Source organism: Schistocerca serialis, chromosome 3 (assembly GCF_023864345.2).
Source record: "Schistocerca serialis cubense isolate TAMUIC-IGC-003099 chromosome 3, iqSchSeri2.2, whole genome shotgun sequence".
NCBI classification, from domain to species: Eukaryota; Metazoa; Arthropoda; class Insecta; order Orthoptera; family Acrididae; genus Schistocerca; species Schistocerca serialis.
In genome coordinates this window covers 634595313-634612579 of record NC_064640.1, presented here as the reverse complement: position 1 = coordinate 634612579, position 17267 = coordinate 634595313, and the positions used below count along the sequence as shown (strand labels likewise).

Genomic DNA, 17267 nt, shown 5'->3' with positions numbered 1-17267 from the left:
CACTGAAGCAATAACCCATCGTGCAAATATTGCTGAGTTAAGTGTTTGTAAAGATGAAGAATGTGTGTCGAGCAATTACATTTGCTGTCTTTATAAGTAACCAGTAATTTTGTAACCTCAACTTTTTGTATTGCTTGATCTCTACACTTAAACGTTAATTTTTTCCAGATTTCTTTGTGGAGTATGGAATCTCATATAAAGGGTTTTATCTGTATTCAATGAGAGACCATTTGAAGAAAACCAATTTACTATATCATTGAAAACTTCGTTTATAGTTTGGTCAAGATTGTTGTCTGTAAAATCATCAATTAGAATTGTAGTGTCAACTGCAAAAAGAGTAAATTTACTCTTTGTATCAGAACAAAGTGGGAGATCATTAATGAAGATGAGAAACAGCAGTGGACCCAAAACAGAGCCTTGTGACACACCACAACTTACTGTGCCCCACTCAGATGAGGCAGGTTCTCCAGATGTGCCATTCAGCATTGCAGTCTACTTTCAGTCCTTTAGGTATGACTGGAACCATGAACCAACGATACCACCCAAACCATAATATTCCGCTTTTTTCAAAAGAATTAGATGGCTTACACAATCAAAGGCTTTAGAGAGATCACAAAAACACCTACTGGAGACTTTTTTTTGTTCATGGCTTCCAGAACTTGATTGGTGAAAGAGAATATTGCTTGTTCTGTACAAAGACCTACACAAAAACCAAACTGACTTTTGTTTAGGATATTGTGGAAGCTGAGATGTTTGACAATCAACCTGTGCATCAGTTTTTCAAGAATTTTTGGAAAGATAGTTAAAAGGGAGATTGGGCGATAATTTGTAACATTTTCTTTCTCACCTTTTTTAAAGAGTGGTATCACTACAGCTAGTTTTAGCCTGTCAGGGACAATTCCTTCTTGCAGTGATGTGTTGAATATGTTGCATAAGACTGGACTTACATATTTAAAGCAACATTTCAATATTTTACAGGAAATATTGTCCACACCTACAGACTTTTTATTTTTTAATGAAGTATTAATTCGTTCAATCTCTTTTACTGTAACTTGAGATAAGGATACCTGTGGGGGTCTATTGCTGATAGCTTTCTGTAGAAGAGCCAATGACTCATCCACAGAACCTTTGCAGCCTGTCTTCTCTGCTGCTGACAAAAAGTGTCTGTTGAAGATTTCTGCAGCCGTTTCAGGTTTCTTTACAATATTGCTACCTTGTACCTTGTTTAAGTTCCCTGTTTTTTTTTTTTTTTTTTTTTTTTTTTTTTTTTTTTTTTTTTTTTTTTTTTTTTTTTTTGCCCATTTCCCACTTTATTACATACCAAGTTGTTTTTATTTTGTTGTCAGACTTATCAATTTCAGACTTAATGCATATATTTCTTGACGTTCTGAGGGAATTATATAGCATCCTCTTTGTTCTGCAGGATGTTTTTATCCGTCCAGTGATCCATGACTTATTGATAGAGCTTTCATGACTGTTTCTAATTATTATTTTTTTTTTTAGGAAAAGTGGCTTCAAAAATAGACATAAATTCATTTAGAAATGTATTATATTTTTTGTTCACATCTGCTTCATTGAAAACTGGACTCCAATCTATCTTTTGCAGGCTGTTGTTGAAATTTTTGATGGTTTCATCATTTATTATTCCAAAAGATTTCCAAGAATTCTCAGAACTGTTGCACAGATTGATGTCAGTGAAAGTAAGCAACTGACCTCCATGATCAGAAAGGCAAAGAATTGGACACACACTGATCTTGTTGACTCTTGACTTATCTATAAATATATTGTCAATCAGACTTTGACAGTTCTCGGTAACTCTACTTGTAAAATTTACTACTGTCATCAGATTATAAGAATCTACTAGATGTTCTAAATCTGCTTTAGCATTGCTTTCATTTAGGAAATCTACATTGAAATCACCTGTAATTATTAGATTCTTAGATGCTGAGTACACTTGGGATAAGACAGAATCTAACTGCCTCAGGAACACATTAGTGTTCCCTGAGGGAGCTCTGTATAGTGCTAACACTATAACCGTACGGTCACTTATAGTTATTTCTACACACATATTTCAATATCTTGTTCAATACAGTTACTCTTTAAATCTAATGTGGTATATGATATGTTATTTTTTAAGTATGTACTACTCCACCATTCTTCATGATAGATCTACAGTAATGTGCAGCTAGACAGTAACCACTGAGCTGTAACATTTCAACATCTCTCATGTGGTGTTCACTAAAGCATAGAACATCAGCATCCTTTACCTCTTGTAGGTCATCTAAAAGAACAGAAATTTCATTAACTTTGTAAGTCGTCCTACATTATGGTGAAAAATTGTCATGGCTTTCATATTTGCTGAGAACTGTTGCTTTCGCCTAAAAAGCACTTGTGGGTTTAGAAACAATAGGCTCATTTTTAACTGCTTCGCTGAAATTCTGAACTTGAAAATTAGTCTGATGTGATTGCTGGAGCCATTTAAGGGGAATAGGCTCTGAGTGGGGAGATATTTTGTTGATTTCTTCCATGATTGCTGCATGTAAAAGAGTACCTAATGCTTGTTTACCTGACCTGTTAAGGTGCATATCATGTCTGGTAAACAACTCTCTTTGAAAATTACTCGTATCTACTACACAAGTATTGCTAAATTGTTTGCAAGTCTTCACTAATTTAGAGTTCATTTGAATAACAGCTTCATTTACACAGGATTGTGGGATTAAGTCATGTCTCTAAGGAATATTCACAACAAATACCATAGAATGCTGAAGAGCCGTTAATTTCTCCTTGAGTGATCATGTAACATCAAAACCTTCATTGCAGGCTACATTGTTTGAACCACCTATTATAATCACGTAATCGTTTTTTACTCTTTCAGGATCACAGCCTGTTACAACTTCCTGAATTTTCACACCAGGTTTCATGATTCCACAAACATTAGCACTATTAAAACTGTTTTTTACAATTTTGGCCATACCTCTTCCATGACTGTCAGCAAAAATATGAACACGCTCTGTTTTATTCTCAGCATAAATTTCACTTCTTGCTGCTGGTAGTTCAGACTTTGGCAAATCAAACATAACTTTTTTACGACAATTTACATTTTTTGGAACGTTATCCAAGGTCACTTTAAGATTCGAATTCACACATTTTGGAATGTTTGCCAAGGTAACTTTAACATTCGAATTCAGCTTCAGTTCTGAGTCATTCACTGGAATACTTTTACTAGAATAGAGTATATTAAATTTGTTTACATTCTCAAACCTCGTATCATGTACTGTAAGTGGCATTTTTGCGCCTAATGCATTCCTTTTGGTAGATGCTTGAACATAAATGTAGATGCTAGCCAAGCCTGCAGGCTGCATTGTTGTATTGACCACAAACAGCACCTGTGCAGTGTCCTTAATGCAATGCAGGTGTCAGCCATGCTCAGAATACTGTTCTGTGTAATTATGAATGTATTATGTCAGAGCTAAGTGAATTTGAATGTGGGCAAATTGTTGGTGCGCATGTGGTGGGCACTTATATAACCAAGGGGGCAAAGTGTTAAGTGTTTCGATAGGTACTATATCAGTGATTTATACTGGATACCGGGAAAGTGGAACAATCATCATCTATGAACTCACAACACAGACAAAAGTGTGTGTTGAGTGATTGTGGCAGATGGTCATTAAACGGGATTGTGATGAAAAGAGGACAACAGCTGCGGAAGTCACTGCAGAACTGAGTATTGGGCTCGTAAACCCTGTCAGTACCAAAACAACATGAAGGGAGCTCAATAAGCAGGGAATTGCAGGCTGAGCTGGAATTTTCAAAACCACTCATCACTGATGCAAATTTGTGTAACAGGGAAACATGGTGCTGAAGCCATAAAACCTGGACTGTGGAGCAATAGAAGAAAGTCGTTTGGTTGGATGAGACTTGTTTCACTCTGTTTCCAACTTATGGCTGACTTTATGTCCTAAGAGTGAAACATGGCTGGCGTTCAGTGTTTGATTTGGGCAGCCTTACCTTGATATTTCATGGGCCCCATGGTTACTGTGCACAGTGGCATTACTGCCAAGGATTATGTGATAGTATAAATGGTCAGGTCCATCCCAAGGTACAATGTTTATTCCCCAGTGGTGATCTTGTGCCCAAGATGACAGGACCGATGTCCACACAGCTCACATAATTGAAGACTGGGTTTATGAGCATGAGGATGAATCTCCTCTGGCCACCACTGTCACCAGATTGCAATTTAATGAGCATTTGTCTACTATGGAGAGGAGGGTGAGTGATCTCTATCCACCTTCATCATCATAATTACCTGAATGTGCCCATACCTTTCACGAAGAATTGTGTAAGATCTTGGAAACCATACAGGAGATGAATGAAAGCTATTTCGAATGCCAGTGTGTTTTCTACATTGTATTATGTATGATAATGTGTTGTGTTGTGTTTTCGGTGTTTCCATACCTTTTTCAATGCCTATTTGTCCATTTGATCTTCTAGAACACTTCTGCACTCAAACTTTTGTGACAAAAGTTTGCACTTTATAGCATATAGCAAACCTTGTGCCAGTATTCTAGCTTGCACAGCAGATTTAAGAAAAATAAACGACAAGCTGAACAGAGACAATTTAGCACAGATGTAATGTGAAAATCTGCTCAAGAGTCACGCACAAGCCCGTAGCCAGCCAGAGTGAATTATCAATAAAGGAAGAAGCCAAATCGGAGTCTAGTCCAGTCACACTCGCAACTGAGTTCAAGTAGATGATAATACTACAGACACAGAAATGAACTGACCAGTTCTCAGTGCGCATTTAGTCCAACAGCTGAAAGTTCTACACACTGCATTCAGCAGTGGTACTGCCGGTGTCAAAGGCTCACTTGTAGCACCAATGTTATTTCCATCTTTTCCAGTGCACCCTCAGAATCATCGTAATCTCACTATGTATAAAGTGATCTTGTAAAATCTTCTTCTGAGGGAAAATATATACTTTCTTAGAAAATAATTACTGTATTTGACGTGAATAAGTCAGGTCCAAAATTTTTATTGAATAATTGATTTTAAAGTCATTGGGATATGTTTTTTTATTTGCATATATCCTAATATTTACTGAAAGATCATTATTTGTTATGCACTACCTCTACCTATACATTGTCTTGCTTGTAATTATGGTGTTTATTGTTTCAAAAAATGTTCACAAGATCAATTGTTCACCATAATTTTTATGGTATTAGGCATTATTAAATTTGAATAGATTTCAGAGATTGAGAGTTAATACATCGAGAATGATACAATTACATTTATTCAAAACTGTTAGTGTGCTGATGTAATTAATATTCATACTATTAATGTTTTCTTTCAGATTTCAGAATCGCAGAAAACCAGTGATTGTTGTTGATGGACCATCATGTCTTAAAACAATATATGGTCAGCTAAACTGGACATGTGGTGGACAGTACAAAGAATTTAGGGAGGAATGCATTAAATTTGTGAAGTCATTTGAAGACCAAGATATAAAATTAGTTTTCTTCTTTGATGGTCCAGCACTAAATGCAAAAAGAGAAACTTTGAGTGAACGAAGAAGAAAAGATAAGGAGGCAGATAGAAAGTTCTTTTACTGGTTGGATAATAATCATGCACAGGTTGATCAGCTTCCCAACTGGATGAAGCAGCCTATAGGCCTTCATTATTATGCCAGATATATTTTTCAACACTTTTGTGGCTGTGAGGTAGGAAACAGAAACATTAAAGTTATAATTATAATCTGCACAAATTATTTGTATTTCACTTTGATCATTTAATTTTGCTTACTAACATAAAATTATGCAAGTGGTCATTTAATCAGAGCTCTGAACAGTGTCAGCTGGAGTCATATGTTTCCTGTGATTTGCCTGCATTGTCTCACCAACATTAATTATTAAGAAAATTCAAAGCAGGAACATAAATCGATTAAAACATATTTATGTGTCGCAGAGAATAGTCAACATTATTGACAATTTAAGAGGACATAAGTCAGTATTAGTCTTTTGAATAAAAATTAATGAGTATGAAGCAATAACATTATTATTTTATTTGCCATATTATCTGGAACTTTTTCAAGCACAGCTTCCTGACCAAGAACTGCAATCTGTTGAATCTATTGGACTGTTTATTTTTAACATACAAGGCTTAGTAGCTCATTCGGTTATGTACAGTTATACAAAGCATAAGTCCTCATTGGTTCCAAGAAATCCTGGTTCTTAAGGTGACTTTAATCTCTGGAAAACCTTTACATATGTGATAAATGCCAGAAAATACCCTACCTTGCAATCCATACTCAAATTTATGGCCTACAAACACCTGAGTGAGCTAGCCACAGATTAGAATATGAACCTCGTATTTTGTTGTAAATATCCTTAAAGGTAATAACTGCTTTTCTTAAAAGATCAGAAAGAGTATTGTTTAAGCTATGAAGAATAAAACATTCAAACTGTGTTTTACCAATGTGAGTATATCCAGCTTACAGCTAAATTACACTTCTTGTAGAGCATTTCAGTTTAGCCACCACTGTTGATTACTTTATTGTGATTTTTTATGAATGGAGAGTTTTAAAGAAATCTGATGATTTAAACTATATACAATTGAAACTTATCATATGCATATGAGTTTGAATATGACATATGTTTGTGAAAATGAAATCAGATGTGTTTCATGGCATTATTTCTCAGCACAAAATTACTCCCAGGTGTTAAACCACTGATCACTGTGATAGGCCTTAAAACATTAGTAGCTGTGACCATGGAGGCACAGATGAAATGTACTTGTAACCTCAAGAGGGAAGGTGGACACATAACTATGCTGCAGATCCCTAGAAACTAGACACAGTACAACTCTCTTTCATTTGTTTTATATTGTCATGTCAGAATTGCAATCAAGCTCAAATCTGAAGTCATAGTTGTCAATGAAGTACAACACTTAGAACTGAAAGCATGTTTATTAATGGCACCAACATACAGCCAGAACAGAACTGAACTCTAGGTCAGAGAGTGCAGATGTTTATACAAATATTAAATGTTCCAGAAATTGCTCAAATTTGTTCAGCCATTGAACATTCCAGAAATCCATGAATGGTATATACTAAATAACAAATAATTGCTGGTGGTTGGGTTTAAACTGGTGACTCTCAGCCTCCCAGCCAGCCAGCGATGCTAACCACAGCACCACATTACATGCACCACAGCTCGAGGCAATATTAGAAAGAACTCTCGTGTTGGTGTCATTGTTTTACAACAAAGATATAACATCCTGCATGGCTTTAATGTGAGTGACTTTTTTTTTTTAGCGAGATGAATGGGTTCTTAGGAGGCACACTTCCCAGCATTCGTTTACCTCTACATGTACAGCCATACTCTGCAAACCTCTGTGAAGTGTATCACAGAAGGTACTTCCCATTGTCTAGGTTATTAGTGCTTTTTCCCATTCCAATCATATATGGAATAATGACTGTTTAAATGCCTGTATGTGTGCTCTACTTAATCTAATATTGTCCTCAAGATACCTATGGGAGTGATGCATACTGACAACCTGACTTCACAGGTCATTAGTGTGTACCATTTTATCATGATTTTACTCTATGTGACAATGCCATTCATGGCTATATAGGGTGAAGAAAAAATTCCACACTTGGTGGCTGGCATGTGATTCCTCATTCCAGTTCTAGAAAAAAGTGTATTCAGCAAAACCCAGTTCTCCCATTAGATTTAATAGAAATGCGATTTAAAAAATGAGGATCTGGCAACACTGTAACATTTGTTTGATGTCTAGGCTTATCTTCACAGTGCCGGTACATACACTATGAGATCAAAAGTATCCAGACACCCCCAAAAACATACGTTTTTTATATTAGGTGCATTGGGCTGCCACCTACTGCCAGGTACTCCATATCAGCGACCTCAATAGTCATTTTAAACCGTGAGAGAGCAGAATGGGGCACTATGCGGAACTCATGGACTTTGAACGTGGTCAGGTGATTGGGTGTCACTTGTGTCATACATCTGTATGCATGATTTCCACTCTTCTAAACATCCCTAGGTCCACTGTTTCCAATGTGATAGTGAAGTGGAAATGTGAAGGGACACATACAGCACAAACGCATACAGGCCGACCTCATCTGTTGACTGATAGAGACTACCGACAGTTGAAGAAGGTCGTAGTGTGTAATAGGCAGACATCTATCCAGACCATCACACAGGAATTCCAAACTACATCAGGATCCACTGCAAGTACTATGACAGTTAGGTAGGGGCTGAGAAAATTTGGATTTCATGGTTGAGCGGCTGTTCATAAAGCCACACATCATGCCGGTGAATGCCGAACGACACCTCGCTTGGTGTAAGGAGCATAAATATTGGATGAGTGAATAGTGGAAAAACATTGTGTGGAGTAACGAATCATGGTACACAATGTGGTGATCCAGTGGCATGGTGTGGGTATGGCGAATGCCCAGTAAATGTCATCTGCCAGCATATGTAGTGCTGACAGTAAAATTTGGAGGCAGTGGTGTTATGGTGCAGTCATGTTTTCCATGGAGGGGGCTTGCACACCTTCTTGTTTTGCATGGCACTGTCACAGCTGAGGCCTACATTGATGTTTTAAGCACCTCCTTGCTTCCCACTGTTGAAGAGCAATTCTGAGATGGCAATTGCATCTTCCAACATGATCGAGTAACTGTTCATAATACACAGCCTGTGGTGGAGTGGTTACACAACAGTAACATTCCAGTAATGGACTGGCCTGCATTGAGTCCTGACCTAAATCCTATCGAACACCTTTAGAATGTTTTGGAACACTGGCTTCATGCCAGGCCTCACCGACTGATGTCGATACCTCTCCTCAGTGCAGCACTCCATGAATAATGGGCTGCCATTCCTCAAGGAACCTTCCAGCACCTTCCTGCGAGAGTGGAAGCTATCATCAGAGTTAAGGGTGGGCTAACACCATATTGAATTCCAGCATTACCGATGGAGGATGCCATGAACTTGTAAGTCATTTTCAGCCAGGTGTCCAGATACTTTTGATCACATAGTGTACATGTATGAGCAACGTGCACTTTAGAGAAGGTGTTCAAACCGACCACTTTGCATTTGCAAACACTTTGCCACTGTGAACCACACGGCTGTGGCATTTTTCTGTATGCATCTTATTACTGACACTCAGAAATAGTGCAATAGGTATAACCTTTTGTAGAAGGGCACTAAGTGCCTAAAACTGGTAAAAAAAATTAAATTTCTTTAATGCAGTTGGTTTCTTATTATTTCGTTTCAAACGACTACAGATGCTGAGGATGGATACACTACTAATATCACAGGTACTTCGCAGATGTGCTTGGTGAACTGTTTCAAGAATCATGTCCTCTGTTTATGGAGTATGTCTAGTCCTTGCCGGCCACGGTGGTATAGCGGTTCAGGCGCTCAGTCCGGAACCACGCGACTACTACGGTTGCAGGTTCGAATCCTGCCTTGGGCATGGATGTGTGTGATGTCCTTAGGTTAGTTAGGTTTAAGTAGTTCTAAGTTCTAGGGGACTGATGACCACAGATGTTAAGGCCCATAGTGCTCAGAGCCATTTTTCTAGTCCTTGGATGACCTGTGCCCATTACTTGTGGGCGAAGATTACCAGTTTCCTGGAGGCGTTGCTCCAGCTGATGGAAAACATTCTTATCCGGATGGTGCATGTGAGGATACTGTTCAGAATATGCACAAGCAGCAGTTTCAGCTTGGTTATTGGGCGTGCCTAGCATCAAAACATATTGACATATTCATTGTTTATGTACTCTATCAGGAAGCTGTCCTACATGAACTTAATAGGCTAAGTTATGGTTGTGTACTGTGTGGTTAGCAGACACATGCAGCCCACTGTTATGTGATAGGCTATTGCCACATGACAAAATGATGTTCTGCTTATAAATTATGAGAAATAGGGAATGGACATCTAAACAATAAAAAAAGAAACTTGACATTCGAAGCATAGCTGCATGTTGGATGAGGGTTTCATGTTCCAGCAGTCTGCTTAGTGAGCTACAAAGGCCAGCAGGGAAGTGCAGGGTGATACACATTCCTCTGTACATTTTGATGCCCTGCATGATGTGACAGTACTGCCAGCACCTTGTTTTCATACATATGTTCAAAATGCACAAGATCTGATTTTGCTAGATAAACATTTGTCCTGAATCTGGGTGAGGAACTGCGTGCTGATCTTCCATGCAGCATTTTTTCTTCACCCTGTATATTTATATGCTTACTCTGTTAACTTCATGAAGACAGATCAGTCTGAAGATGATCATAATGATTGAAACTGGTAATTGAATAAATAAATATTTGTGATCAGGGACTTGCGGTATTAACAAAATGTCAAAACATAAGATCATGGTCACCTAGTGACTATGTTGCCCCTCATCATAGGGGTCATTGCAGTATATTCCTAGAGTCATAATTTAAAGATGGTTCTCGAAACTTTGTAACGTGGCTTTCTCAAGACAATTTACGTCTGTCATCTAGTGTCTCCCAGCTAACTTTCTTTTGCATCTCTGACATTTTCCCATGGGTCAAACAAACTTAAGAACGTTTGTGCAGCCCTTCTCTGTACAGTTTTTGTATGTCCATCCTTTTGGCAGGAAGTCTCCGGGATGACGGCTGTTTACTATTGTGACAAATTAAAACACGTACAGCCATCCTTATGATTTTATTTTATTTTGTTGCAACCAGTTTCAACGCTTCAGTGTGTCATCTTCAGGCTGTTGTTGATATGATCACTATATACATCACATCAGTTGCCAGCATTACTGGATACGCAGATAATGTGTCAGCACTCCAACCATCAACTGCCAACTGCCAACTCACAGTTGATGGTTGGAGTGCTGACACATTATCTGCGTAGCCAGTAATGCTGGCAACTGATGTGATATATATGGGGATCATATCAGCAACAGCCTGAAGATGATGCATTGAATCGTTGAAACTGATTGCAACAAAATAAAATAAAATCATAAGGATGGCTGCAGGTGTTTTATTTTGTCACAATAGTAAACGGCCGTCGTCCCAGAGACCTCCTGCCAACTACCAACTCACAGTTGATGGTTGGAGTGATGACACATTATCTGTGTATCCAGTAATGCTGGCAACTGATGTGATATACCAGGTGATCAAAAAGTCAGTATAAATTTGAAAACTTAATAAACCACGGAATAATGTAGATAGAGAGGTAAAAATTGACACACATGCTTGGAATGACGTGGGGTTTTATTAGGAAAAAAAAAAAAGTTCACAAAATGTCTGAAGATGGCGCTGGACAGCAAAACGTCAGTGACTGCACATGACAATCGTGTATAAAAGGAGCTGTAATGAGAGAGAGTATCAGATGCGCCAGCAGTTGCAGGATGTTGTTGTTACCTGAAAAGGCGCTTTTAGTGAAGCTGTATTATCAGAATGGGGAATGTGCTAGTTCAGCGTTATGATCCTATCGCCGTAGGAAGGGGTTTTGAACGGGTAAAGGTCCATTGACAAATGCAGCTGTGGCGAAAATGATTTCGAAGTTTGAAGCCATGGGTTGTTTAGACGATAGACCCCGTAGTGGCTGACCGAGTGCAAGGCGTAATGCTGCTGAGACAGTTCACGAAGAAATGGAGACTGTAGCGAGTTTGTCTAAGCATGGGGAAGTCAGCACTCGTGCAGTCGCACGTCGCACCGGCATTCCATACACTACTGTTTGGTTGGCACTTTGGCATACCCTCCGATGCTATCTGTACAAAAACCATCAGCATCATGAACTGTTACCAGGCGATTTAGTGAAGCAGAGGGCATTTGCGGTGTGGGCGTTTCAAAAGATGGCGAAAGATGACGATTGGTTGAGTAACGTGTTGTGGACCGACGAAGCTCATTTCATGCTCCGAGGGTCTGTCAACACCCACAACTGCAGAATTTGGGCTACTGAAAATCCTAGAACTGTTGTGGAAACTCCATTACACGACATGAAAATCACAGTATGGGTTGGATTTACCACATCTACCATTATTGGGGCTTTTTTCTTCGAGGAAATGCGTGATTCTGGTTTTGTAACTGCTACCGTGACGAGTGAGAGGTACGCCAATATGTTACAGAATTGCATCATCCCCAGCATGGCTGATAAACACCTGCTGGAATGTACGATGTTTATGCAGGATGGCGCTCCACCCCATATTGCTAGACACATGAAAGATCTCTTGCGCGCGTCGTTTGGTGACGATCGTGTGCTCAGCCACCACTGTCATCATGCTTTTCCTCCCAGGTCCCCAGGCCTCAATCCGTGCGATTATTGGCTTTGGGGTTACCTGAAGTCGCAAGTGTATCGTGATCGACCGACATCTCTAGGGATGCTGATAGACAACATCCGATGCCAATGCCTCACCATAACCCCGGACATGCTTTACAGTGCTGTTCACAACATTATTCCTCGACTACAACTATTGTTGAGGAATGATGGTGGACATATTGAGCATTTCCTGTAAAGAACATCATCTTTGCTTTGTCTTACTTTGTTATGCTAATTATTGCTATTCTGATCAGGTGAAGTACCATCTGTCGGATATTTTTTGAACTTTTGTATTTTTTTGGTTCTAATAAAACCCCATGTCAATCCAAGCATGTGCGTCAATTTGTACCTCTCTATCTACATTATTCCATGATTTATTCAGTTTTCAAATCCATACTGACTTTTTGATCACCCGGTATATAGGGATCATATCAACAGCAGCCTGAAGATGATGCATTGAAGTGTTGAAACTGGTTGTGACAAAATAAAATAAAATCATAAAGATGGCTGTAGGTGTTTTATTTTCTCACTTCTCTGTACACATTCAACATCTATTTAATGTTTAACATTTGTGTGAAACCTCAACTGTGATCAGTTAATCCTGCCATTTAGGATTCTATTTGTGTTCATCAGACTCATCGAATCTTAGTTAACTCATTGAGATGACTGATGAATAAAAATATACACAGTTGTGAGAAATTTCATGGTACATTACAGAGTGTTTGTTAAAATACCCTGAGATGACAAAAGTTGAGGGATAACTCCTGATATTGTGTCAGAACTCATTTGCCCGAAGTTGTGCAGCAACTTGATGTGGAATGAAATCAACAAGTCATCAGAAGTCCCCTGCAGAAATACTGTCGTGCTGCCTCTATTGCTGTGCATAGTTGCAAAAGTGTTGCCGGTGCAATATTTTGTGCACAAACTGACCATTTGATTACATGCCATAAATGTTCATTCGGTGACCAAATCATTTGCTAGAATTATCCAAAATGTTCCTCAAACCAATCATGAACAGTTGTGGCTCGATGGCTTTGTTGGGTCTGCACCACACTTGAACCCTACCATCACCTCTTACCAACTGAAATCAGGACTAATCTGACCAGGCCATGGTTCTCCAACTGTTTAGGGATATGTTTGCCATACATTCCACATTGGTTTCTGTGGTTATTTCAAGCAGTGTTGCTCTGTGGTTATTTCAAGCAGTGTTGCTTGTCTGTTAACACTGACAACTATATGCTAATACTGCTGTTCTCAGTCGTTATGTGAAAGCCATCAGCCACTGCGTTGTCCATGGTGAGAGGTAATGCCTGATATTTGGTATTCTCAGCACACTGTTGACATTGTGGATTTTAGGCTATTGAATTTCCTAATGATTTCTGAAATGGAATGTCCCATGCATCTCCAACTACCATTCCTCGTTCAGAGTCTGTTAATTCCCGTTGTACAGCCATAATGTCTTCAGAAACCTTTTCACATGATTCACCATAGTGGAAATGACAGCTCTACCAATGCACTGTCCTTTTATACCTCGTGTACACAATACTGCTGCCATCTATATATGTACATATCATTATCCCATGACTTGTCACCTCAGTGTAAGTCAACTATAGTAACTGTGGATATGTATGCCAGAATGTTATTAATGTGATAAAAAGATAACCTGGAACACAAATAAAAAGTGTCTCATTGTGCAGTCACAAGTGTTAATAAATGTTTTAAGAACCTTGAAGTCAAACAGCTCTGTAATGGATCACTTTATTTTAATGTGGCCACAAATATGGACCAGGAATAATGTGATGTAGCTGTAAAAGATCTTGGACTATCAGACCATCTCTGTCAAATAACAAAAATAAAGTTAGGCATAGAATCATTGCCTAAACTATGAGCCTACAAACGATAACTATCAGAAATCAAAATAAAAGCTTTTTCAAAAGAACTAGAAAAACAAAGCTGGGTTGAAGTGTATAAGGAAACCAATGTGAATATGAAAGTCTCTAAATTCTCCACATTGTTTAAATTGAACTTTGAAAAGGCACTTTGAAAAGTATGCATGTCTGTATCAACATCTCACCAAAACAGATGGATAACAGCAGGTATTAAGAAGTCCTCCCAAACACTTAAGTACCTTAGTTCCATGAAAAAAATTCACAATGATCCAGAATTCTTAAATTTCTATCATAGATACGAAAAGATCTATAGGAAGGTGCTGATTGCTGCAAAAAAGTCATTTAATGACAAAATAATATATAATGCTGCAAATAAAAGCAAAGCAGTCTGGGCTGTTATAAAAAAGGAAACGGGGAGAGGCAAATAAACGCAGAATAACATACTGCTAAGGGAGGGAAATAAAGTAATAAATGATCCACAGCACTTAGCAAACTATGTAAACGGACATTTTTCAAGTATTGCGGAGAAGTTACAGCAAAAATTCCCCCGAACAAATATAACACCTGTAAATAATGTTGCACTAAATACAAAGATGTTACGTCCAACCACAGAGAATGAAGTCGGTAAAACAATTCAAAAACTAAAAAATAAAAAGTCAGTAGGCTTAGATGAAATACCAATGGGTGTACTGAAACAATGCACAGGGATTATACAAGGCCCCTTAACAAATATAATAAATGAATCCTTCACATCAGGGACATATCCAGAGCAGTTCAAACAGGGAAGAGTTGTACCTTTGCTTAAGAAAGGTAATGCAGAAGACATAGAAAATTACCAGCCCATTTCCATGCTGTCAGCATTCTCAAAAATAATGAAGCAATTATGAAAGACAGATTAATGAATTACCGGAATAAATACAGTCATTTAAGTGAATCGCAATTTGGTTTCTAAGGGGTTTGATACAGTCGACCACAAGATTCTATTAAATAAATTAGAAGCATTAGGAATAAGAGGGGTAGCTAACGACTAGTTTCAATCATACCTAACAGATAAGGTACAAAGAGTAGAGATGACACATACTTCAAATAGATCTAAACATTTAGTAAAACACTTATCAGAACCAAAATACATTAATATAGGGGTTCCACAAGGTAGCATATTAGGACCAATACTGTTCCTGATATACATCAATGACTTTCCCAGTAGTATTACTCATGGTGAAAAAATCCTCTTTGCTGATAACAGCAATATTATAGTCACTGAGAAAACAAGAGAACTCCTTGCTGAGAAAGCAAATGAAACTCTCAAGGAAGTTTCTGATTGGTCAATAAGCAATAAAGTGACATTGAACATAAAGAAAACTAATGCCATGAATTTCAGTTTGAATAGGAAAAATGACAATGTTCAATAAAATGTAGATGGCACCTCTATAGACTGTGTAACAAATTCAAAATTTCTAGGAATGAATATTGATTCTCAGTTGAAGTGGTGTGAACACACAAAGGTACTTGCAAACAGAATGTCATCAGCAAGTTATGCCCTTAGAATCCTATCATTATTGTGTAACATGCGGTGTCTTTTAGTTACATATTATTCATATGTACACTAAATTCTTAGCTATGGAATTCTTTTTTGGGGGAACAAATGCACAAAATATGAACACAATTTTCAAACTCCAGAAAAGAGCCATAACAATAATAACCAAAAATATTAGTTGAGTTCATTGTAAAGATCTGTTCAGAACACTGGGGATTTTAACTGCTCCATGTGAATACATTTACCGGTCAGCTGTACACATCAAAAATAACATTGGTAATTACTGCACAAACACCTCTGTCCATGACCATGCAACAAGAGATAGACTCAACTTACATTTACCAAGAAAAAATAAACATAAAACTCAAAACAGCATTTTCTACCAAGGAATAAAGCTGTACAATAAATTACCAAAAGAGATTAAAGAAATTGCCAAAATACACTTATTTAAAAAGGCAGCTAAAAAGTAGCTGTTATGCAATACATTTTATACATTGATGGATTACTTGGGGTTTGATAAACAATGTTATACAAATAAATAATAATAATATTAATAATAATATTAATGATTATAAAATATCCAACATTCCACATAACACTTTCACTTTGTTTTTTCCTTCTTTTTTTCCTTTCTAGAAATACTTACTCCCAAGCTATGCATAGCACAATACTAACACCTCTTCCTCTTTCTGAGCTTAACATCTCACTCATTATGGAGGGATGCTGACTTAAGTTTTTCAGGATAGCAGATGGGAAGTTGCGGTACAGAAAATGGCTCAGAGATCACCTGTGTGTGTGTAGTGAGTGAAGCGTTATGAAACAATGTGTGTATAATGTGTGCAGTGACTGATAGTGAGATATGAGTGAACAATGTGGCATTACATTATTTAATAAGTTATTTGTAACGAAGTATTGTACACCAGAAGTAAATCTAATGATTGTCTCTAACTAGAAGTCTGTAAATATATGTATATATGAATTAGCTTATTTTAAATTGATCTAAATTTGTAAATACTTTGACATGTGCTATGTCCTTGTAAAAAGAGATCTACAGATGAATAAAGCTACTACTACTACTACTACTAACTGGAACACATGAAGTACATCATCTATTTTAAAACCAGCTTCTTAATAACAGTGCGGTACAACTACTGTGTCTTCAGCAAGGCTTATTTTATTAAACTGCAGGACTACATAACAACTGATACTACTGTAATAAAGTGCACTAGGAAGATAATAAACATCCAAATACAATGCAGTGTTGCAGATGACAGAGATTTATTCATGCTGCAGTGACAAATAGTGATAACCTCTTCATAAAACCCCTCTAATCGAGAAGATTATGTTCATCCCCACAATTCGGAGCAGACAGTGCCTATCATTTATGAAGTCAAAACAAAATTCCATACTTCATATTAAAAAGTTCTTTCTGTTTACTAATATATGTGTCAGGATGGGTTAAGGAGTGTAAGTGAGCATCCAGGACTGATCCTGTTCACTATAGCATATAGAATGAAAAAGAGTTGCCA

The 17267-nt window shown here is 37.7% G+C and overlaps 1 protein-coding gene across 4 annotated transcripts in view; it reads left to right on the top strand.

Moving 5' to 3' along the window:
• Positions 1 to 17267, top strand: part of LOC126470515 (constitutive coactivator of peroxisome proliferator-activated receptor gamma-like) — a 750708-nt gene that overhangs the window by 254015 nt on the left and 479426 nt on the right. For all 4 annotated transcript variants that reach the window (XM_050098423.1, XM_050098425.1, XM_050098426.1 and 1 more), the window contains one exon: positions 5351 to 5717. In XM_050098423.1, coding sequence (XP_049954380.1) covers positions 5351 to 5717 — 367 coding nt within the window. The remainder of the gene's footprint in view (positions 1 to 5350; positions 5718 to 17267) is intronic.